This window comes from Physeter macrocephalus, unplaced genomic scaffold (genome assembly GCF_002837175.3).
Source record: "Physeter macrocephalus isolate SW-GA unplaced genomic scaffold, ASM283717v5 random_423, whole genome shotgun sequence".
Lineage (NCBI taxonomy): Eukaryota > Metazoa > Chordata > Mammalia > Artiodactyla > Physeteridae > Physeter > Physeter macrocephalus.
This window is the reverse complement of record NW_021145709.1, coordinates 1-23,824: the sequence shown is the minus strand read 5'-3', so window position 1 is coordinate 23,824 and position 23,824 is coordinate 1. Positions and strand designations below refer to the sequence as shown.

The window sequence follows — 23,824 nt, the reverse complement described above, 5'->3', positions numbered from 1 at the left end:
TGGTTTCCAACTAGGTTTTATTTTAGTGTTCAATATTATCAGCAATGATACAGGAATAATTCAGGCAAATATATCACCTTAAATACATCAGAGAAAAAAACCCACCATGTCAAGCACATCTTGCACTCCAGCAAAGGAACATAAAAACAGAGGACAGAGTCAGCAGCGTTAAATTAAAGTGCTTTTTGCCACAGTTCTTTCAGAGTCTCGCCCTCAGTGGTGTAACTTCAATTTTACTTATTGTATAAGAAGCTCAAAATCTCATTCATTGCCCAGAGGCTACATTCAAAAAAAAATTCATGTTTAGTTATTCTAAATAATAACCACCCCCCGAAAAGCACAAGATGCACTGGGATTGTGTGACACTGATTTCTCCAGACACACTGGGAGGTAACCACCATCCAGGCTGGCAAAAAGCTCAGAGCGTCCTCCCGCCGCATGGCGGCCTCGGCGAAGTCCATCACTTTGTTCCGCGCACCAGGGTAGACTGAGGGTTTGAAGGACAAGCGGGCACCTGGAGAGCACGCCGCCTGCGTGCCACCCACCAGTGAGCAGAGGCCACCAAGTCATTTCCCCAAAGTCAGAGGGCGGGTGGATTCGAGAGAGCAGGACAAGCCCCACCTCTCTGCCTGAGCCTCTTCCTGGGAGAGGTGTGCTGCTGGTTTCTAGGAAGTTCTCTGACCTGCCCTGCAAAGGCTGTCACCCGAAGGCTGTTTGCCCCAGACAGTTAACACCTTGGAGACAGGAACCTGCCCCCACTTTGACTGGTAACAATCCCCAAACTCAACAACAGGAAACACTTCTCAAGATCAACACGAGGCCCCATGTGTCAGCTGGAGGCTCTGGGATCAGGGAGGGTGGGAGGCTGGGGGCTGGGCTCCCCGCACTGTCTCTTGGCCACGTGCGGCATTGCTGGCACAGGAGACTTCATCCAGAGGTCTGGTGGCCAAGGGCAGCTTGGGCCGAGGCGGGGTGAGGTGTGGGAACATGTCTCTTATGGAACATCAAGCTAGCAGAGTGGGCTCTCAGACCCCACAAGCCCCTCACAGAGCGAGGTCAAATGCAAGGTCCTGCTCTGCATCAACTCCAGATTCTCTAGCTGTCCTGGGAGGGGCCCGCTCCTCTCAGCCTGCCGCCAAGGTTCCCTCCCCTCCTTCCGCCATCTTTCCTTCTACTACATCCTTTAACTATCTGGACCAAACCATCTTTCATGAATAAGAAGCCAGACTGATAGGCTAAGGACCAAAACCAGAACAAGGGACAGAATAAGGAGAAGGAGGCAAGTCTCCCCTGCTCACGGCACCGGCCACCCGTGACAGCAGGGGCATTGGGACACACCCTCCACACACCCCCTCCCCTATGCTACTCAGCGTTCCAGCTACCTCTGCACTCTCAGCCCCACCATCAAGACTGAATGTCTGGTCTGGAAGGCTCTGCAGAAGGGACGAAGTGTGAAAGCCGAAGGACAAAACTGACACGTAAGCCACAACCCTCCTGGGATGGCCTTGGCCTTCCTGGAACTGTTCCCAGCGCAATCTGGGAAGAAAACGCAACCACCCCCTAAGGTGGCCTTTCTCTGCGGGTGCGCTGGGGTGCGCGGTAGGCAGGTGCGCGTGGGTCATTGTCAGCGATGGCTGGAGGAGGGGGCGTCTGCCTGATTTCCTTAAAGGCCCAACCAGGCCTTCTGCAATGCTGGCTGACCCCAAGACCTCATCAAGCAATCAGATGATTCTCAAACAACAGAGCCTGACAAAACAGAGAAAAGACTCGACTTAACTCCTCAGTATCATGCTGTCCAGAGTCATCATTGAAAAAAAAAAAGTCTCCTTTAGGGGTGTGAGCCGGAATATCTTCCTGCAACAGCAGGCAAAGGAGGGGGAAAATAACTAGCGTCTCAGGGCTCAAAACGGTGGGAGACGGTGGGTGCTTTCATTCTCACGGTGGCGGCAACGGACAGGAGCTGCGCGTGGCCCTGGTGGGAGGCCCCTCGCGGCTGGCAGCGCTGCCCCTCCCTAGGGAGGCTCCGGCTCCGGGCTGCCCACTATCTGCTGGGCTGCAGGTACTGGTGCGTGAACATGTTGAGTTCGCTGTCCAACCAACCAGCTTTATTCCTGCAGAGAAACGGTTACCTTGTAGCAGTAATGGCTGATAACAAGTAAGGGCACTACTTGCCAAGGCCGAGTGCTGTTCTACCGGACACTTGACTTGTACAGACTCATTTACCCACTATCCCTCCAATAAGCTCCACTTCACCGATGAGGAAAATGAGGCCCAGAGAGGTTCAATAACTTCTACGGTCACGCGACCAATCAGCGGTGGAAATAAAATCAGGTTCTTCTGACCCTCAAGCCCTGTGCTGCGTCATGCCGGGACCACGGGCAAGTCCCCGGACCGCTGGGAACACAGCCTTCCTGCCTGTCAGCGGGAGGCTGCGCTGCTCACAGGCAGCCCTTTTCAGGGTCACCCTGTCGCTGCAGGTGACGAGCAGCAGACACCCGCCCCGAACCCGCACTCCGCCTGAGACTTCCCCGGGGAGGAGCAGCGTGTCTCTAGAACACAGCCGTCCCGGGCAGTGGGCGGGGAGGGCAAGGCCCACCGATGCCCTCTGATGCCCGCAGCTCCCCTCTGTGCTGACGTCAGGGCGGGGGCAGGAAGAGCAGAGTCCCCGTGTGCTGATGTTATCCCGGCCTGAGTGGGCCGAGGACTTCTGCAGAGCACTTTGACACTCAGCTCTGTGACTGTGTCGTGAGACCTTACTCCATTTTACAGATGAAAGCAACGAGGCATAGGAAAGCTCGGTGATCTGCCCACACGGGGGTGCCAGGACCAGAAGCCAGGACTCCTGACTCCTGAGACCCATCCTCTCCCCAGCAACCTGCTGCTGGAAGCTCTGACTTTAACAGAGACCCTACGCAGACCCGGGCTCTGACCCGGGTTCTGCCGGTCACTGGCTACCTGGCCAGCTACCCTGCGGACACGGACGCTGATGTGTCGCACCGTGAAATGGCGGGAAGTGGGGGCCGGGTGTAGCCCACTGTTCCCGCCGACAATAAAGGACGATCGACGTGTGAAGTGTCAGAGAGTGCTGGGGCCCAGCACACCCGGATTCTTCTGCTCCTGGCTGGACCACTTACTGTGGGATCCCAGATAAGTTACTTAACCTCTCTAGGCCTCGACCTTCCATTTTATAAAGTGAAGGTGATGATACGTCCCTAAAGGGACGCTGAAGATGGGACAGCACGTGTCAAGTGCCTGAGACACCGCGGTTAAGGACGTGCCTGTGAGCTGTAACCCCAGGGACCAGGCTTCCTCTGCTGCCACATGGCCAGCCTCACCTGAGCAGTTTGGCTTTGCTCTGAAGTGAATCAAGAACCTCGATTTTCTTGTTCATGGCGGCAATTTCCTGCTCCAGGTTCTCCCGGGTGACGTCAACTTGCTGGCACAGATGCGCAAAGGTCCCAGACAGTTCCCTGAGGGGGGGGAGAGTCAGGATCAACCAGGCCACGTCGCTGGTGAAGCAGCCAGCCCATCTGTCACCTGCGCCTGTCCTGGTTTGTCAGAATCGTCCCCGCCCGCCGTTGAGACGGCGGACATCACAGCCACCACATGCACTGGCATCAGCACAGCGTGAGACCCGGGAGCACAGAGCAAGACGCCCCGGCGTGGGCACAAGAGACCGGGATTCAGCTCCCGGCCCCGCTGCTAATCAGTCGAGTGCAGGAGACACGTGACTCCTCTTCAAATCTCAATTTCCTCATTTTGAAAAACAAGGTGCCAGTAAAAACGTCTACCTCAAAGGGCTCGGGGAGAAAATGAAGAGTTAGGTGCAAAATGCCTAGCAGAGGGCCTGCCACATAGCAGTAAAAGGCAGGCAGCCAGCACCTTCCTGACCACCACCCAGATCAAGCCATCCATTCCCACCTGCCCTAAGATACGCCATGAAGAACGGGCTGTGGCTCAGAACATCAAAGCTACGCCCACAACCCAAGCCCTTCGAGGTAACCTTTAAAAGATGGCTACAGGTTAACACCCCTCGTCTTCCCATGTCTTCCTTCCTTGGGAGACCAGAGGCCTACTTGGTCCCGGCCCAGGACGTAAGGTGTCCCTGGAGACTCCTCCCCCATCCCTAGCCTCCACGCTGGCACTGCACAGCTGAAGGCCAGAGTCAGACAGCGCTCAGGGCCCAGTGGTTTCCAGGCCAGGTCAGGAGGAAACCTAGAGGCAGTCCTGAACCACGGGAGCCGGCACCGGGCCCTCGGGGCTGACGGGGCCACTCACTGCTGGACTTGGTGGCTGCAATTGGAGCCGGTATAGCTGATGATGAGCTGTAGCTTCTCGCTGGCGTACTCTACAAACTGGCGCTTGAAGGCCCTCTCCTTGGCCTTGGCGGTCCAGGTGAGACGCTCGTAGACGTACAAGAGGCCATAGAGGCCAAGGGAGAGGGCGATGAGTCGCCAGCCCACAGCCTTCCACACCTGCAGAGGCACAGCGGTCAGCGGGCACGGTCCCTCTGCCACCCGCCGCCCAGCCTCTCAGCCAGGACTTTCCCAAGCGCCTCAAAGAGCCCTGTGCTTCTACTGAGAACACTCCTTTCGATGTCCTCCTTGCTCTCACTGAGGCCAGAAGGGCAGGAACCATGTCTAGTTGGGAGACGAGGGAAACTTAGTGTGAGCACGAGCATGATTTGCGCAAAGGCCCCCCCTGCGGCTGTGAGCGCCAGAAGCACAGGCCCAGGCACGGGAGGCCCTGGAGGTAAACGTTAGGGCGCTCTGAAGGGACGCTCCATTCTGGTGGCGCTGACAAGCAGGATGCTGCACGTCGGTCCTCGGTGGATGGCTTCTTTGGCTCTCGTTTGTAACGCTCTGGTTGGAGGCAGTGTAGTTACAGTCAAAGAGCACTGGACTTGGAGCCAGAAGTCGAGGCTCTGGTGTGAAGCTCTTCCTTGGCTGTGTGACCTTGGGCAAGTCTGTTTGCACCTGTTTCCTCCCAAAATAGGAATAACGGCCCCCACCCAATTCTCAGGGTTGTTTGGGTAAAATGAGACACTGACTGTAAAAAGGGTTACATAACCGTCAAGAGTCAGCTTCTCAGATCATGACCCTCTGCCAGGTCACCATCTGTGAAAAAAAAAAAACTAGAGCATGTACGGTCCACAGGCCAGGAGGGAGGGGGCCTCAGCTCCAGCCCGCCCTAGTCTTAACAAGCTGAGAACGCAATTCCTGGCAGTTTTGTTACAGTTACGTTCTGCCACCACTCCACAACTCAAATGACCATGACAGAGAACTTTCCCACATCATCAAGAAAATTCAAGGCAGAAATAACTCTAGCTGCAGTGTGTCTTGGGTCAAGACATGCGGAGTATCCCAGTAATCAAGAAGGCAGCCTGTGATCTCAGGCCTTGGGGCAGAAAGAAAGGGCAATAAAACTGCAGCTGGAGAGACAAGGGTTGAAGGCCCAGCCTGGCCTCTTTCTGTCTCAAGCCCTTGCAAGTTTTGCTCTCGGTTTCCTCACCTACCAGTGAGAAACTCCTGGTCATACCCACCTCTCTAGAACCCAGGCTCGTCAATTTCTCAGGTCACTTCCCTACCCTACTGGCCCTACAGGGGAAAGAATATGGTCCTGGAGTCAGATGGGGCCAGAGTTCAAATCCTAGCTGTGTGTCCTTGGCAAGCCAACTGCAGATCTTCTGTAAAACGGGAACCTAAATGTCACATTAGTTGAGTGAGACTTAAATAAGTCAATAAATGTATGTTAAAGGGCTAAGGCTGCACGGCTCCTGAGATCACAGCAAAGAGTCATCACGGATGTGAAGTGCAGGGCCGATGCGGGGACACCCACCAGACTGTGCCTCTCGTTCCCCACCCACCTGCACCCCCCTTCCCGAGGAGGGCTTGTCACTGACCACTCCTCCAACGACGAGAATGCCCATGGAGGTCCTGGAGGTCAGGGAGGCCAGGCCGGTGACCATGGAAACCATGAGCTCCTCCTGGGTGAGGGAGCCCTGGGGCAGTGGGGGCATGCTGGGGTTGGCAGGGGTCAGGGGCATGGGCCGCTGCACCTGCAGAGAGAAATGAGGAGGGGCTAAGAAGATACCGGCCAGTCTCTCATTCTGGGGTCCAGAACAGGGGCACGGGGTGTGGCTCTTCAAATTCCAAAAGGGAAAAGGAGCTTCACACGTAGCAGAGAAGAATTTAAGCTCCTAACAGACCTGCCGGCCCAAAGGTGAGCACCGTGGGGTACCACAGAACGGGAGCGGTGGCCGCCCTGGAACGCTACAGCACAGGGCCCCGGGTGTGGGGCGTGGCCCGAGAGCAGCCCGGGCAGTAACTCCAATGGCACAGAGATGGGGGGTTCAACATCTAAACATGAAAATGGTGGTATGTGGACAGACAGGTCATCGATATTTAATAGTTACATGCTCACTTTAACGTGTAATAGAAAAAAAAATGCGGCTTGCCTTTGTAATTTCACAAATATTAGTGCTTAGGGTAAAGCTAGGTTGATCTGTGGCAAAAACCTGACCGAGGGGGTGGCCCACGTGCCACGGCTGTGACCTCAGGGCACCCCTTTCAGAACAGTTTGCATGCCTGGGGTGCAGACTGACCTCCCTTGATGCCCGAGGGTGCGGGACTTCGCTTGCCTGGTCGTTGTAGCCCATCAAGGCCCGGCGGCTGTTCTTGGGGCCCAGGAACCTGTTCACCAGCATGGTCCACCCGAGAGAAAAATGAAACTCGATGTCCTCCTGAAAGTCGGCACACAGCTTGTCACAGTTCAGGTCGTAGCTGAGGGAGAAGCACTGCCGAGGGACCAGCAAGTCTATCTGACTCCGCATAGACGCAGGAAGGAGGGGTTTCAAGCCATCTGTCAGGAACAGAAACGTGGAGAAAGCACAGCAGCTCAGCCCCGTGCCAGGCCAGGGCCGAGCCTCAGAACACTCGCTGCGGCCCAGGACGCTGACGGTGAGGCCCAGAAGCCAGGCCCGGAAGAGCGGGCCAGGGGGGCCGGGGGATGCAGACCAAGGCTCCACAGCGGCTAACGTGTGGATTTAAGGAGGAGGCCGAACTCTCCGCCTCTGCTAGTCCCATGTGGTAACACAAGACACCCCCACGGGGACCCCCCTGGCAGTGCAGTGCTTAAGAACCCGCCTGCCAATGCAGGGGACACGGGTTCGAGCCCTCCTCCGGGAAGATCCCACGTGCTGCGGAGCAACTAAGCCCCGTGCACCACAACTACTGAGCCTGCACTCTAGAGCCTGTGCGCCACAACTACTGAGCCCAGGCGCCACGACTACTGAAGCCCGCACGCCTAGAGCCGGTGCTCCACAACAAGAGAAGCCACTGCAATGAGGAGCCTGTGCACCGGAACGAAGAGTAGCCCCGGCTCGCCACACTAGAGAAAGACTGCACGCAGCAACGAAGACCCAATGCAGCCAAAAATAAATAAATAAATTTATAAAAAAAAAAAAAAAAAAAAAAGGACGCCCACTCCCCACACCGAACCCCCCCACCCCAAGTCTATGTGTGGAATGAACTCATGACACATGCCCAGAACCCCAAGGTATGGAGCTGACTCATCATAAAAGGTGACAGACAAGGAAAGGCGGTTACTTCTGTAGACTGGCCTGAAACTGATCTTTGGGCAGCCCAGGGACCAGGTCCCGAGGCCCCCGCAGCACTGACCTATCATCTCTTGCTGCATGGTCTGCAGGGAGCTGGTGATGGCCGTGGAGCAGCGGTCCGACATATTTCGGCCCAGTCCTTCCTCTATATGGCGGTGCAGCTCCTGCAGCCAGGAGAGAGGTGAAGGGAAGCGGCGCCCTCTGCCAGCGGTTCCCTCTGGGGAGCCCAGGGACAGGGAAATCCGAGGCTGGTCAGACCAGGCCCACGAGGCAACGGCGGCAGGCAGGCCGCATGGGAGCCTGGGGCCCGTGTCCCCGGCTGAGGGGCCCTAACCCAGAGCAGCGGGGGCCGAGTTGCCGTCTGCTTGGTGATCCCTTCCAGTAGCCAACAGGAAATAAGGGGAGCCCCTGCTCAGAGCACCTGCCACTTAATGACTCACATTCTTATAAACCTTGAGGACCACTGGGGAAGGGTGGAAGTCCATCTGGTACTCGTCCACCAGCACAGAGAGGCGCCGGATCTCCTCAGCCATCGCCGTGGACACCTACAGCAGAAGCAGCATGCTGGTAAGTGTCAAGGAGGAACGTGGTTCAATTCTGCAGCACCAGGAGAGAGTCTAACAGACTCTAACACTCTGGATATCTTTCCCCTCACCCATGCGGTGTCCTAAGGTGATCTGCGGAATTAAAGTTTTTGAGGTAGAGGGGATATGAGAGGCTGGCCGACCAGACACTCCTGTAAGACACGGAGGAGAAGGCCCAGAGGAGGGGGCTTGCCCGGGGTCACACGAAGGAAGAGCAAACCCAGGGAGGCGCCGCGTCCTTGAATCAGGGCCACGACTTCCTCCTGGAAGGCTGAGGAGCCCCCAGGGAATAGGAGGTCTGTGTTTTCACTCTTCTAGCTCCCCAGCCACTACGCGGAGCCCAAGTCTCCCCAGTGTGCTTCCTCTGCCACCTCTCACCTGCCTCTCGACGCCCTCCGTGATCTGCCTGATGCGCAGTCTGTAGTCTTGCGCCAAGAGCTCCAGCTGCTTGTCAATCAACCTCAGCCGCTCCTGACGCTCTTCGCGCGTTTCCAGGCAGTAAACCCTGGAAGAGCGAGCTCTGGTTACGTGACGCAGGTCCCCACACGGCTAAGCAGAGAAGCAAGGGGTGACGCGGGGAAGCCTGTGTGGGCCCCAGGGTGACCCTGGCAGTTCCACGCACATCCCCGGAGGCCTGCTCGTCCCCTTCCCAGGTATGAGGGAGAGATGGCGCCGACAACTCACTCAAGTTTTCCAAATTTGGAAGATGTGGTGGTGACAGACAGGGGAGGGTGCTTTCAGGGGCTTTAGAACAAGTTCTGCCAATTAATATAGAAAAAAATCACTAGTATAATCAAGAAAAAGAAAAAAGAGGTACTACGCTACCCAGAAGCCTGGCCAAATTCACCAAGTCTGAATTCTGATGGGGTCAGGGAAATGGGAGTTCCAGCACACACTGCTGGTGGGAGCTCGGATGGGTTCAGATGTTTCAGAAGGCCACAAGTAAAACCGGGTAAAACTGAAATGCATATACCCTAAGAGGAAACGTTCCACCTCCAGGAATTAATGCTAGAAAGACTCTTGCAGATGTGCACAAGTGGACACACAGACTGGCATCCACTGCAGCAGGGTTTGCAATAGCAAAATAATGAAATCTAAAAATCAGTCTACAGGAAAATGAGGTCCATTCACAATGGACTACTCTATAGCAGCTAATAGTCCTAAACTCCATCTACAGGTATCAACAAGGACAAAGAGTAAAAACGATGCTGAGAGCGAAGAGAAGCCAGGTGCAGCATATGATCCTCTATCTGTACACCTAAGGCCCTTGCAGAGCAACATTATGCATTCTTCAGAACCTACATAAAAAGTACTGCTTAATGAATGACAGGACCACACACCGAACTCATGACGGCAGCCGCCTCTGAGCAGTGGGCAGAGGGACACTGGGACGGGGCTGAACAATCAAAGGGTTTCTCTGTTGTTGCTGTGGGTTTTTTTAACATCTTTATTGGAGTATAACTGCTTTACAATGTCATGTTAGTTTCTGCTGTATGTCTTTAACTTAAAAATAAAGCAAATATTGTCAATTCTGTGCAATGGAAGCACGGTATGTTATTCTCTGTACTTTCCTATATTTTAATTTCTCCCAAAAAAGGGTATTTTTAAGAAGCATGTCCTGCTCCAGGCTCTGAGAACGGCTGCAGTGCTCGGCGCAGCACTGGGCCAAGGCCGCCAACGCGGGCTTGTGGGGAACCTCACTGCACAGGCCGGGTGGGACGGACAGACGCCCCACGGCCTCCTCGTGGCTCGAACGGGGCCCAGAGGGAACCGAGACTCCGACCTGGCGGCCGGCTCTGGCCCCGGGCCGGGTCCAGGCAGGGGTGAGGCGGTCACTGCCACACTCCCTCCTGTCACCTCAGGGGCTCTTACCGCTGCTCCTGCGCCGCGACGTGCAGAGAGTCCATGATGAGGCGAACAGCCTCCGCGATCTGCTTGGCCCGGACCGTGTGCTGCTCAAACTTGGTCTTCACAGCCGACTGGGAGATACACTCCTGGAACAGACAAGAGGCACAGAGGGAGGCAGAGGCCGCCGGCCAAGGGCCAGGCTCTGGCATCCACTGCCAGGGACACGTCTGGAAAGAGCCGGGGAGGCACAGAATCGCCAGACACCAGGATCAAAGGCTTGTGCTCACCTCAAATCTCCTCTCAAAATTCTGAAACTCAAACATCCTCACTTGAAAGCCTTCTGCAAGAGCGCCCCCTAGGAGAATTGCACCACATTAGTCCAGAAATAACTCGCAGCCCAGAGCTTCTCACTCAGGGCTCTTCTCACCACCTCGTCCTCAGAACTGTTTCTACTGGCTGACTTAGTATGAGACCCAACGACTCCAACGTTAGGGAAAAGCAAGAAGCTGTTTCCGTCGTCACCTCCTTCGGGCATGCCCTGGGCCTTCTGGATCCTGGCGTTGAGCGCCTCCTTGGCGGACACGAAGAAGATGCGGTCTCCAGCCTGGCCTCGATCCACCACGCCCAGCTCGTCCACCAGGAAGCTGGTACAGCGCTCCATGTGCTGCCGCCGTACCTGGAGCCCAAGCAGACGGGCGTTACGTGAGCAGGCAGGGTGCGGGTGGGCCCCTCCTGATGGAGCCTGCAGCCCCCAACTGCTTCTTTTCTAAAACACAGATAATCCATTCACACAGCTCAGGATTCAAAAGGTACAAACACACACGCAGCGACCATCTCCCACCATCTGTTCTCCGGCCACCAGGCTCCCCAGAACCCATGTCACAGGGGTTCCCTGGGGTACAGCCTGTCAAAGACAGCTGGTGCATCAACAAGCTGAAATGCTTACACGTGCCCCAAACTGCCTTGTTAGAGCCTACAGAGTGTCTCGCTTTGGTGCCCCAGAAGGAAAGGAACCTGGGTGGGGGGGGGAATGGTCGAGAAACCTACACCTGGACTCTGTACTGACAAGCTGAGTCTTCCCTGGGCCTCGTTTATTACATGAGTGGCCGCACCCCAAAATCCCTCCTAGCTCTGAAGCCCTAGGGTTCTACTGCTGGAACTTAAAAGTGATGACAGCCTCTTGCGGACACCTGCCACGTGCCAGGCCTTTTCTCAAAGTTCACAGATTTCATCCTCTCAACAACTCTGTTATATCCAACTCACGGGTGAGGACTTCCCGGAGGGTTAGGGAGTTTACCAGCCACGCTGCCCAGCATCAGCCTGCTGACTACATGCTTTATCACCACCCCCATCACCTGTGACTCCTTTTTCTTTCATCTCACGCATAAAAAGTAAAGCATTCTGAGCTGTAAGAACCTATTATTCTTCACTCCTCTTTTAAGCTTCTTTCCTGGATGTCTTTCTAAAGCTAAGCCTGTTCTATAATGATTAATTCTTTATGAACTAAAGAGAGCAAGCAAGGCTGCAGCAGCTAACGTGGCAGGGGTGCTTCTCAGACCTGGAAGAAAGCCTTCTGAAGAGTGGAGGGGTCCGGGAAAGCGAAAGGGAGAAGTGAAGGGTTTGCGTTTTGTTGCTGTTGTTGTTGTTTTTTTGCTGCACCACGCAGCAGGCAGGATCTTAGTTCCCAGACCAGGGAGTGAACCCGTGCTCCCTGCAGTGGAAGCACGGATTCTTAACCACCGGACCTCCAGGAAAGTCCCAAAGAGTTGTTTTTGTTTTCTCATTTTGGTTTGGTTTGGTTTTGTTTTTGCCACACTGCACGGCTCGTGGGATCTTAGTTCCCTGACCAGGAATTGAACCTGGGGCCTCAGCAGTGAAAGCACTAAGTCCTAACCACTGGACCGCCAGGGAACTCCCACGAAGGGGTATTTTTAAAGCCATCAGCGACCCCAAGGAACATCCGGGACTTCTTTGGTGCTGAAGTTCATTCAGGAATGTGGCCTGGGAGAGCATAAAGAGGGTCTGGGTAGACACACGGGGTGGCATTCCCCAAACTGCTGGGTAAAGAGGCACCCACCTCCTCCATGTACTCGGGCTCCGAGGCGGACGCGTCCCAGCGGTTGTTCAGGATGAAGATGTTAGGGCGGGACAAGCGCTCGCTCACCTTGTGGAAGAACTGCTTTTCCTGGATGCGGGGAAGACCTCAGTGGGGGAGGAGCCGTGCCAGCCGAGGCCCTGCCAGCCCGCCCGCTCAGCTGGGCCCTCGGAGTGTGGGAAAAAGCGGAAGGGGGTACCGTCTGCATCAAAGTGGACTCTGAGTTGGCCACCAGCACGAACACATCGGCGTCCAGGCAAAACTTGTCAATCCAGCTGTCCAGCTCTGTGGTGACATCGATGCCAGGGCTAGAGGGGACAAGGATAAACCGTCACCGGGCACACAGACCATGGGCCCCATTCTTCCTGCTCTGAACAGACCTGAGGCAGCCAGGCAGAGGAGGAGAAAGCTACAGAAGGGAGAGAAGTTGGGCCTGGCCCTTATTGGAGGGATTTTTACTTTTCATCTCATATCCCTCCATACCGTCTGAAAATGTGGTTTTTGCCATACGCATCTATCACTTTTATAAAAACCTAATGATCTCAATTTTACTTTGGGGGTATACAATTAAGGTGAAGTTCTGTATTTATGTGAGTCTGGCAAGCACCCTAGTACCGCACTTCTTGGTATAGTTACAGCCTGTCCACAAAGCAGGAGCAAAGTGTTCCTTTGAGAAAAATAAAATACAACATGGACCTCACCACCGGAAGCTCCACCCCCCCGCCCCCAATAAACACACTAATGTTGGGTTGAGGCTGAGAACCTTCCCAAGTTTTGAGCATCCTCCCTATCCCTCTTTACAGACCATCACTGGGACATCTTCAGGGCCCTGACACCTGCCCAGGGATACAGTAACCAGACCCTGGAGGAAATCCAAGAGGCAGGAAGATTTGGTTGAGCCAGTTTGAAAAGCAACACACTTAAGCAGAGCAACAACAGGACCTAGGGGACCCTGGCCTGGATGGTCCAGAAACGGAAACCTGGTGCCCTCCCAGTTTGGACCTCCCGGGGAGGCACCTTCCCTCTTACCTGTCCATTAGCACAAGGTCATCTTTGAGAAGCGGACACTTGGAGTTGGGCCACATCACACTCACCAGGCTGCCGGCATGCAGCTGTTCGTCCTGGTGAAGGGCGTGGGCCAGCTGGTTCACAGTCTGATGGGGGAGAAGGGAAAGAAAGATTAGGGCTGAGGAAGAGCCTCCAGCCTGGAGATTTCCAGTGCCATGTGGCCACAGCACGATGGCCTGAGACTGCTGCCTGATCTGCTACCCCTTTTTCTCTCATTTCACCCATAAAAAGTCAAGAGCTAGGAGCTGTCAGTAAGAACCAACTAGTCTTCACTCCTCTTTTGAGTTTCTTTCTTGGATGCTGTCCTAAAGCTGAGGGTTTTCTGCATTAATTAATTCTTTATGAACCAAAATGAGCACCTGGCCCCAACCAAGAATGCAGCTGGCTCTCAGAAACACGAAAACACGCAAGCCCCGAGCTGATGTGTCAGAATCACAGAGCAAATGCAGGGATCGCTCTGTGGCAACACGCCAGAGAACAAGGCACATACGCTCTTCATCACAAAGAGAAAAGGCCTGCCCAGCAATTCACAAGGACTGTGAATCCGGACTTCAGGCGCTCCGGCTTTCAGACCCTCCCTGAGGCTCTCGCAACTCCCAAGCAGCCAGGCTAGGACAGGGCCTCCCAGACTCCACAGCAGTGGAGCGCACTGCCTTCTCCTTAGAGCTTCCAGTGGTCCTGGCACAGTGGATGCGCTGGTTGGTCTAAGCCCGGATTTAACCCACCAGCATGCCCAGGGCTGAAAGCCAGGCCGGCGCTGTCCCCTCACCTCGACATTCCTCTTCTCCTCTGAGCCCTCCGTGAGGAGGAAGGCCTCGTGGCCATCTGTGCCCTCCACCCGCAGGAAGCAGTTGGTGGTGTGGCCGATCCCGGAGGGCAGCACTTTGTCCCAGAGCATGGCATTGATCACAGTGCTCTTCCCGTTGCTCGTCCTACGAGGAAATCCTGGCTGTCAGTGAGGCTACCGCTATCTGCGTCCCAGGCTGTCACTAAGAAGTTACAGCCTGGAAGTCCAAAGTCTTGTCCTCCACAGTGATGCGTGTGCCCAGACAGGCAGAGAGGGCTCTCTGTGTTTATGAAAATGCTGGACAAACACCCGTGACCCGTGTCTGTGATGTGCTCCTGGTCCATCACGGCAAACCAGCCTACAAGGGGCTCCCTCGGTGTGGCGCTGGCACGCAGACGCTCTCTGCCCTCAAGGGAGCCCACCACCGAGCTTGAGGCTCTCAGCGTCACTCTGGAGATGACCTGTCTGACTCCGAGGGATAACCCACTCCTCTTCTACTTGGAACCACTGACTCACCCCCAGGGTGTCTTCCTCAGTCTAAGTGACCTCAGCTGAATGACCCCAAAGTCCCTGGTTTTCTACAAAAGGCCAATTTTGCTGCTCTTCTCCCATCATGCTCCTCCCACACATGAAGCCCCACCTGTCAGTCCCAGCTGATAAGGGCCTGCTACCGGGCAGATTACTGTAGCATTCCTGCCCATCACACCCCTTTCCGACATTCTGGTTCTTGAAAACAGCTCTACTCTGCAGACTCATCTCTCCAGCTCACCAAAGCCAGGAACACAGCTCTGAGGGGAGGACGCAAAATGACAGCCCAGAGGTCTGAGGGCCACCCCTGAGGTGATTAGGGGCAGGGGTGGCAGAGTGCCAATTCCTCAGGCTACCGCTGTGCGCACGGCATCCAACCGTCTGGGTGTCTTTTTTTTTTTTTTCCTGTATTGGGCTTTACTTTTTTTAAAGGTGCTGTGGTATAACAAGAAATATGTTCGGTCTGTGTCCCCAGTTCCTGGCACAGAGCTCCTAAAAAACCCTTGGAATGTCCTGAGTGGTAGGAGTGTCTTTAGTTACTCATAAGGAGCCCCTGTTGGGCACCCCTGTTTATGCTAGTGAGGCGACTCAGGTGGGGCCCCCAGGCAGCCTCAGGATGGGCTGGTCACCAGAAAGACCAAGTGATAAGAGGGTTGGGACTTTCAGCCCCACCCACTGACCTCCAGGAAAAGGAAGGGAGGGCGCTGCGGATTAAGCTCCACAAAATCTCTTGAACAATGAGAAGTGATGAGCTTCAGGGTGGAAGGCAGGGCACCTCAGTTCCACAGGGACAGAAGCTCCCATGCTCAGGACCCTCCCAGACCTCACCCTGTGTACCTCTTCAGCTGTATCCCTTACAGTATCCCATATTTATATACGAACCAGGAAATGTAAGTAAATGTTTCCCTGAGCTCTGTGAGCCGCTCTAGCAAATTAAGAGGAGGAGGTCGTGGGAACCTCTCATCTATACCCAGCGGGTCAGACGCCCAGGTTTCCAAATGGCACCTGAAGCGGGGGCATCTTGAGGGACTGGGCTCTTAACCTTGGGGGCTCTGCCGCCACCTCCAGGCAGCGTGTCAGAACTGAGTTCACTGTGTAGGCCACCCAGTCAGCGCCCACCGAGAACTGAAGAAGTCCTTGGTCCTGTAGCAAACATTCCAGAGGTGCCTACCAGACCTCAAAGTGTAACAAGAAGGATATCTGAGGGCTAAAAATATAAAGCACTTAGAAGAAAACATAGGGGAAGAGCCTCATGACACTGGGTTTGGCAATTTCTTAGATATGACATCAAAAGTAGAGGCAAAAAGCTATATATAAATTGGACTATATCAAAATAAAACATTTCTGTCCTGCATCACAGGACCCAGTTAACGGGTTTGGCAATTTCTTAGATATGACATCAAAAGTAGAGGCAAAAAGCTATATATAAATTGGACTATATCAAAATAAAACATTTCTGTGCATCACAGGACACAGTTAACAGAGTGAAAAGGCGACCTATAGAATGAGAGAAAATAGTTCCAAATCATATGTCTGATAAGGAATTAAATCCAGAACTCCTACAATTCAAAAACAAAAAACAAAAAAACAACACCAAAACGACATTAAAAAAAAAACCCCAAACAACCCAATTTAAAAGTGGGCAAAGGACTTGAATAGACATTTCTCCAAGGAAGATATACAAATGGCCAACTAACACATGAAAAGATGCTCAACATCACTAATCACTAGGGAAATGCGAACCGAAACTACAAGAGATACTACCTCACACCCTTTAGGATGGCTACTATCAAAAAAAACAGAGAACATGGGCTTCCCTGGTGGGGCAGTGGTTGAGAGTCCGCCTGCCGATGCAGGGGACACGGGTTCGTGCCCCGGTCCGGGAAGATCCCACATGCCGCGGAGCGGCTGGGCCCATGAGCCGTGGCCGCTGGGCCTGCGTGACCGGAGCCTGTGCTCCGCAACGGGAGAGGCCACAACAGAGAGAGGCCCGCGTACCGCGAAAAAAAAAAAAAAAAAAAAAAACAAAACAAAACCAGAAAACAAGTATTGGGAGGATATGGAAAAACTGGAACCCTTGTGCACTGCTGGTAGGAATTAAAATGGTGCAGTCGCTGTGGAAAACAATATGGTGGGTAGTTCCTCAAAAAATTAAAAACAGGGGACTTCCCTGGCAGTCCAGTGGTTAGGACGCTGAGCTTCCACTGCAGGGGGCACAGGTTGGCAGGGGTTCAATCCCTGGTCGGGGAACTAAGATCCCGCATGCTGTGCAGCGCGGCCAAAAAAAAAAATTTTTTTTAAACAGAATGATCATATGGTCCAGCAATTCCACCTCTGGGTATATTCCCAAAAGAGTTGAAAGCAGGGTCTCAAACAGATATTTGTACACCCACGTTCATAGCAGCATTATTCACAATAGCCAAAAAGTGGAAGCAACAAGTGTCCATCATGGATGAATGGATAAACACGATATGGTCTATACATACAACGGAATATTGCTCAGCCTCAGAAAGGAAGGTATTCTGACAAATGCTGCAACATGGATGATTCTAGAGGACGTTATGCTGAGTGAAAGAAGCCAGTCACAACAAGACAAATACTGTGTGATCCCGGTTACCTGAGGCACCCCGAGTAGGCAGGCTCACAGAGACAGGGAGGAGAATGCTGGTTGCCAGGAGGGTGGCGAGAGGGGAACGGGAGTTGTTACTTAATGGGCAGAGTTTCAATTTTCCAAGGGGAAGAAGCTCTGGAGATGGATGGTGGTGATGGTTGTACAACAATGTGAATGCATTTAACAAAACTGAACCGTACGCTTAAGAATGGTTACGATCGTAAATTTTACGTTACGTGTATTTAACCACAGTTAAAAATAAAGAAGTAAGAAGGAGAGTGCTGAACTCTGAAGCATGCCAGCTGCTTCTCTGGCTTGGGGCCCTCAGGCTGTGATCCCACACCAAGTGCCTGCCTCCCTGCCTGCCCCCAGCTGGGAAGAAGGAAGGTATGAGGGCTTTGAGACTCACCGGCCAAAAAAAGCCACTTTCATGTGCCGCCGGGCCAGCACCTCGCTGATGCCCCTCACCTTGGACAGGTAACCGCTGACGTCCAGAACCTGTTCTTCTGTCGTAACAGGGTCCAGTTCCGCATTCCTGTAGGTGTCTGCAAGCGGAGATTGAAAATGGCTCACCCCATGGTCAGAGTTCCCCAGTCACAAGTCTGGCAGGCAGAGGCCACCACCGCGGCTCCCTGCTACTCCTTACTGTGGGCCGCAGTGCAGTTAAGAACACGGCTTGGGGGACTTCCCTGGCGGGCCAGCGGTTAAGACTCCAAGCTTCCACTGCAGGGGGTGTGGGTTCGATCCTTGGTAGTGCTGGCTCTTAACCTCTTCCTGGCTCTCTGTGACCCCAGGCAAATGAACCTTCCTGGTCTTAGTTTCCTCACCCTTAAAACACAGGTAACAACAGTACCTACTTCACGTGACTAGTGAAAGGATTAAATGGATTAAAACACAAAATCGCTAAGAATGGGGGCAGGTACCTAATGAAGTTGTATGTTTTTTACTTAACAAATACTTACCAAGTTCTCACTATGTGCCACACACTGTTCTGATCACTTTTCTTTTCTTTTTTTTTTTAATTTTTATTTATTTATTTTTGGCTGTGTTGGGTCTCTGTTGCTGTGTGCGGGCTTTCTCTAATTGCGGCGAGCGGGGGCTACTCTGTTGTGCTGCACGGGCTTCTCACTGCGGTGGCTTCTGTCGTTGCGGAGCACGGGCTCTAGGTGCGCTGGCTTCAGTAGTTGTGGCTCACGGGCTCTAGAGCGCGGGCTCAGTAGTTGTGGCTCAGGGGCTTAGTTGCTCCGCGGCATGCGGGGTCTTCCTGGATCAGGGCTCGAACCCACGTCCGCTGTATTGGCAGGTGGGCTCTCAACCACTGCGCCACCAGGGAAGCCCCAATCACTTTTCAAATACGGTCTCATTTAATCCACGGCACGTACCCATCAAAGTTAGCAGATGGCAGAGCTGGGACTGGGACCGGGTCCCGGTGCACCTGCACGAGGCCCTGCCTCTTCTGGCCCCGCTCACTGCTGCAGCCAGGTCTTGGGCACCCGCTGCCTCGCATGCTGCCTCACCACGTCCCCACACTCGCCACTGCCCTGGGTTTTGCTCAGTGCTTCCCCGCGCCCCTCCCCCACCCTGAAGAACTAACGCACCGCCTCGGGGTGCCTGGCTCTTTCCCACTTAGCCTGCCCTGACCACCCGAGTCAGGTGCCCTTGTTTATGCTCCCACAGCACCCTGTACTTCTCCTACCTTAGCCCTCATCTCACCACAGGGTAACTGCCTGGCTCACCTGTCTGCACCACCTACCACGTGAGGGCCAAGCTGCCTGATCCCAGCACGCGGCGCTCAGCAGGTGCACAGCGTTCGCTAAGCAAACAGGTACTAGGATCGCTGCGCTGCTTCCTCCCAGGCCCTGACAGGCAGGTGGGTAACATACTCTGACAGATGTGGGAGCAGCTGAGCAGGACCCTGACCCCATCCCATCTAGCGGTTGCACGAGGAAGGTCATGAGCTGGCTGGACAGCAGATGGGTGCTTGCCCCTCAGCACACTCTTGCCGCGATGGACTAAACGTTTATGCGCCCCCACGTGATGACGGTATGATGGCACAGCTGACCCTTGAACAACACGGGGCTTAGGGCGCCGACTCTCCACACGGTCAAAACTCAGCATGTAATTTAGTCAGCCCTCCGTATCCACAGACTCACCCACGGATTCTGTACTGCTATATAGTATTTGCTATTGAAAACAATCCACACGTAAGTGGATCCGCGCAGTTCAAACTCATGTTATTCGAGAGTCAACTGCATAGAGAGATGGCGACCCCAAGCCTGGGATTAGTGCCCTTACAAAAGAGCCCCAAAGAGCTGGCCAGCCCCTCCTGCCGTGTGGTTACATGGGATGATACGGAGAAAAGACAGCAGTCTAGGAAGCTGGCCCTCGCCAGACACCAAATCTGCCGATACCTTGATCTTGGGCTTCCCAGCCTCCCGAACTGTGAGAAACAAATTTTTGTTGTTTACAAGCCACCCAGTCTACGGTCTTTCTGTTACAGCCTCCCAAACAGACTAAGGCACTTGTGAACCACCGGGCTGACAGGCCCCAGCACTGAGAGCACTCCCACAGCATCCAGAACACGACAAGCGCATTTCAGAGACGCCCAGTGAGTTTCCCCTGCAGCTGATGCCACGAAAGGAAGTGAGCAAACCAACAAGACCTCCCCACATCCACTGGTCACCCCCTACTCAGACCCATCAACATTCTTCCCTTATGTGGGCACCTGGGTGTGGCCTTTGGAATGCGCCCCGGAGGAAGTTGGCTCTTAAGCCTGTGGCTACATTTAAAAGAAACAGTCAGTAGGCCAACAAGCTCTTGTTACCTGCCCTTTAAAGAACAGTTCCAAGGCAGTAGCCATCCCCTTCCCTAGCCAGGACAATCCCAAATACATCTCAGGATCGCTCCATCGCTTTCCCTTCTAGTCCACCAATACGAGAGGCTTCATATTTTCACAAAAAGAGAAACCGAAACACCCACTTCTGATGCTATCACATAAACACCTTCATTATTAAGCACGTGTTCGTCCACAGAAGCATCTGAGTGAGTCAGAGCATCACAGAGGGTTACTCTGGGCTCCGGCGGGACAGGGGCCTGGTCTGTCCCATCTCTGCAGGCACAGGGCCAGGCACACCAGAACGACTGCTAAACAAACAGATAATAAACTGGAATAATGACAACCACCACCTTATAACCTTGAAATTCAAATTTTTTAATTTAACAAATACTTTGGGAACGCCTCTCTTGCTTCAAGCACCACGCTGAGGGCAGGGCATAAAGAGTCCATTCTTAGTCTATTCGGGCTGCTCGAACAAAATACCACGACTGGGTGGCTTAGACACAACAGAAATGTATTGCTCACAGTGCAGGTGGCTGGAAGTCTCAGATCAGGGTGCCAGCCTGGTCAGGTGAGGGCCCTCTTCCAGGTGGCAGATTTCTTGGTGTATCCTCACGTGGCGGAAGGGGGCGAGGGAGCTCTGTGGGGTCCCCCTTATAAGAGCACTAATCTCATTCACGAGGGCTCCACCCTCATGACATAATCCCCTCCCAAAGGCCCTACATCCTAACACCAACACTTTGGGCCTCAGGATTCCAACATGTGACCATGGAGGGACAAACATTTACACCATAGTACTGGAACTATTTCCTTTCTTTAAAGGGAGCCGAAAGTAGCAGCCTGACATGTAACCCAACCAGAAGCCCAGGTGCTCCAGTGGAACGCAGAGAGCGGAGAGCAGTGTGTCCCAGGGGCATTCCCATTGAACTTCCAGGGTTCTGCAGACTAGAATTTGGAAACCCCTGGTCTCACCTGAGCCCCTCTTTCACAAATGAGGAAACCAAGGACAGATAAGATTCAGCTACTGGGTCTTCACTGACAATCCCAGGACCTGGAGCCCAGGTGTGCCTTCTAGAGAGGGAGTCTGAGAAGCCGGTGGCTGGGGTTGGCGCTCAGACCTAGTGGGGCCCTGGGAACCAGTCCTTCTCTGCTGACAGAGCAGGGATTAGAGGTTGGGCGCAAATTAGTAACTAGAGGAAAAGGTACTGGTGACACAAGTTTCTTATTCATAGTCCTGTTGTCTAAAAATACCAGTGAGAGAACACCCTGGTCGGGAACAACCAACACCCGGACAGTGCCCGGACTGATGGCAGCCAGACCGGGCCAAGGAACACACCTGGGCTTTGGAGTCAGAGACACCCGGGTAAAGGCCGCTGTGTCACTTACAAGGTATCAGACAATTCTCAAAACCTCAATCCGCTTGTCTCTTAGATGAGGATACGATTCACCTACCCCTCGTGACTAAATGGAACAGAGTTCGTAGAATTCTTCAATGACTGACAGGTCCCTTGTTTTCCGGGCCCAATCTAACCGGAGTGCAATTCCACATGATTCCAAGAGCAGGGCACCACTGAAGGTGACAACCCACCTGGTCTTGAGCTCCTCAAGAGCAGGGCTGTACCTCCCCATCCCCAAATCCCGCCACCTAAATATTGAAGCTGACAGGAGTGGGCCTGGCTGAATGGGTTGCCTGTCTCACCTTCAAGGAAGGTGGCGCTCTCCTGGATGTAGGCCCCCAGCTGCTCAAAAATGCCATTGATCTTCTTCTTAGCGGTGACAAAGTGCTTGAGCGGGGAAGCATTCACTTCAGCCATGTGTCTCTTATCTTTCTTGACTGTGATGATGGAGTTGCATCGAGAGAAGAGCAGGGACATCGCGCTGCAAGAGAAAGAAGACACGTGAGCGAACCCAGGGACACGCAGCTCAGGACGTTCTGCTGGCGTGCAGTGCGGTAGAGCAGGGGGACGGGCACCAGCTCGAGGGTCCATCCAGAACATGGGCCCTCCAGGAGTAGATCAGGGACACCAAGATCAGAACCAGCACCTCAAGAGTAGGAAGGGACCACTTGGGCCAGTCTCCACGTCACACAGTGTGGGCACCCAGGGCCCTGAGCTCAGGCCTAGCACTGGCTGTTCCCTGCCTGGTGAACAGGAACAGGCCTGCCCTCCCCATCTCAGACAGAAACAGAGGGGAACCACAAGGTAACACACAGAGAAGCCCTCCTCTAGCCTTATGCAGAAAAGAGTGACAGAAATCTCACTTATTTCCTATACATCACCCCCCTGAGAAAAAGCACTGAATATTGAAAACAGTGAAAGCATAGTGACACTCAAGGTCAGGCACTCCCACCACCCTGCCCTGGCTACTCTGCTGCCCAGTCCTGATGGCCCTAATTCCTAACAGGCTTTTTGTTTTCTTTTTATTTTTGGTTGCTGGGGAGGGGTGGAGGAGTGGATGGCAAGGAAGGGTGATCTTCAAATGAGAGAGGTCTACTTCTACAATTTACTTAAAAACGGTTACTGTTCTCTTTCATTTTAAATGTGTACACTGTAGAAAATGTGGAAACTAAAGGAAAAAAAAATCCACAACCCCACCACTCTGTGACAGGCACTCTTCACATCTGCTTATCATCACGGTCTGTCTTTGTGTGGGTAGCTCTCCTGCTCTTATTCAATCACACGCACATCTTTGCAGGCTCTTTTTCTTCACATGGCAATAACATGCGAGAGGCCGTGAGGCTTAACTCCAAAGCCCTAGAGATCTTTGCTCAAAGTCAAAAGAGGGAGACAGACCAGAGGAGGCGGTCCCCAGATGTGGCTGGGCATCCTGGATCATTCCTCAGAGCTCCCAGCTCGCACAGTGCCATTTCTTCAGCAGAGCCCTCAGACGCTGGGAGGTCACAGGGAAAAGGCCTTTCTGAGGATGAGGGGAGTGTGCACAGCTGTGTGTGCCCGGTTCTGCCCTCCTCAACACCCAGCAATCTCTTGTCGGCCCCTCCCCGCAGCCACCCTAATCGCACCGCTCTCCACCAGACCCGGCACTCGCTCTAGCTGGGAAACGACAGCGCACTGCCCGCTGCCCACGAGTGAACATACACGAGAAACTGCCAAAGCGTGTTGAACCAGTTCCTGAGAAGCAGAAAGGACATCTGGAACAAATGCATAATAACTGAAAAGTGGCCCTTAGGAACTAACCATCCCAAAGGGTGGGCAGAAAGAGAGACCCACAGGGAAATGGGGACCCACAGGGAAATGGGGACCCACAGGTTCTGCCTAAACCTACCCGTTATTTTGCGCTGTTCGTGATTTCTGGGGAGATGAGGGAGGAAAGTGAGTGTGTCTCCTTCCTCCCCAGGAATACGCCACAGCTGGGAGATTTTCTAAGCATGGAGCCCACGTGTCAAGGGCTGAAATAAGAAAGACAGCAGAGCTCTGAGAAGGGGAACTAGGAAGAAAATACCACTGGCTCCTCCAAAGCAGAAAAGGAGAGTACATTGAAATCAGGCTTACTGTGGCCCAGCAGGAAAGACTCTTAGAGAAACAGGGGATATGTGTAAGCGGAAGAGGAAAGTCACCGAAAGGAGAACTGGGTCTGGGATGGCATGATGTAGCTAGCATTATAGATAGATTCTGGAATCAGACAGAGCTGGGTTCAAATCGTGACTGTACTATTTCTCGGCTGTTTAAACCTCAGAGGCTTGGATTTGTCACATGTACAAGCATGATATCACATAGACCATGAGAAGATTAAAGATGACATGGCACGAGCTCAAAGGTAATTTTACATGTTATAAAACAACAAGAGTAATAAACTCCACCAGCAAGATCACAAGACTTCCCCCTGGAATAG

The 23,824-nt window shown here is 53.6% G+C and overlaps 1 protein-coding gene across 5 annotated transcripts; it reads right to left on the bottom strand.

Annotated features, from left to right (window-relative positions):
* MFN2 (mitofusin 2) lies at positions 1–23,348 on the bottom strand. 5 transcript variants are annotated; one of them, XM_028485499.2, is made up of 18 exons: positions 23,258–23,344; positions 21,675–21,853; positions 17,549–17,684; positions 13,983–14,145; positions 13,175–13,299; positions 12,345–12,453; positions 12,128–12,235; positions 10,573–10,726; positions 10,338–10,405; positions 10,075–10,196; positions 8,581–8,707; positions 8,059–8,163; positions 7,680–7,782; positions 6,641–6,861; positions 5,867–6,058; positions 4,279–4,475; positions 3,336–3,470; positions 1–2,111 (listed from the first exon to the last, which is right to left on the bottom strand). In XM_028485499.2, the coding sequence occupies exons 2-18, from the start codon at positions 21,847–21,849 to the stop codon at positions 2,042–2,044; spliced, it is 2,310 nt and encodes a 769-aa protein (XP_028341300.1). In that variant the 5' UTR covers positions 21,850–21,853; positions 23,258–23,344; the 3' UTR covers positions 1–2,041. The 5 variants fall into 5 exon arrangements, with proteins under 5 accessions (XP_028341300.1, XP_028341301.1, XP_028341302.1 ...); XM_028485500.2 differs by having other exon boundaries at positions 5,903–6,058; positions 23,258–23,343; XM_028485501.2 differs by lacking the exon at positions 5,867–6,058 and having other exon boundaries at positions 23,258–23,345.
* Positions 23,349–23,824: the final 476 nt, after the last annotated feature.

Coding starts and splice junctions, on each gene's coding strand:
- MFN2 (XM_028485499.2), bottom strand. CDS start 21,849: ATGTCCCTGCTCTTCTCTCGATGCAACTCCATCATCACAGTCAAGAAA. Junction 8,708..10,074: donor GTCGCGGCGCAGGAGCAGCG/GTAAGAGCCCCT, acceptor TCGCTCTTCCAG/GGTTTACTGCCTGGAAACGC. Junction 8,164..8,580: donor CGGAGGGCGTCGAGAGGCAG/GTGAGAGGTGGC, acceptor CTTCTGCTGTAG/GTGTCCACGGCGATGGCTGA.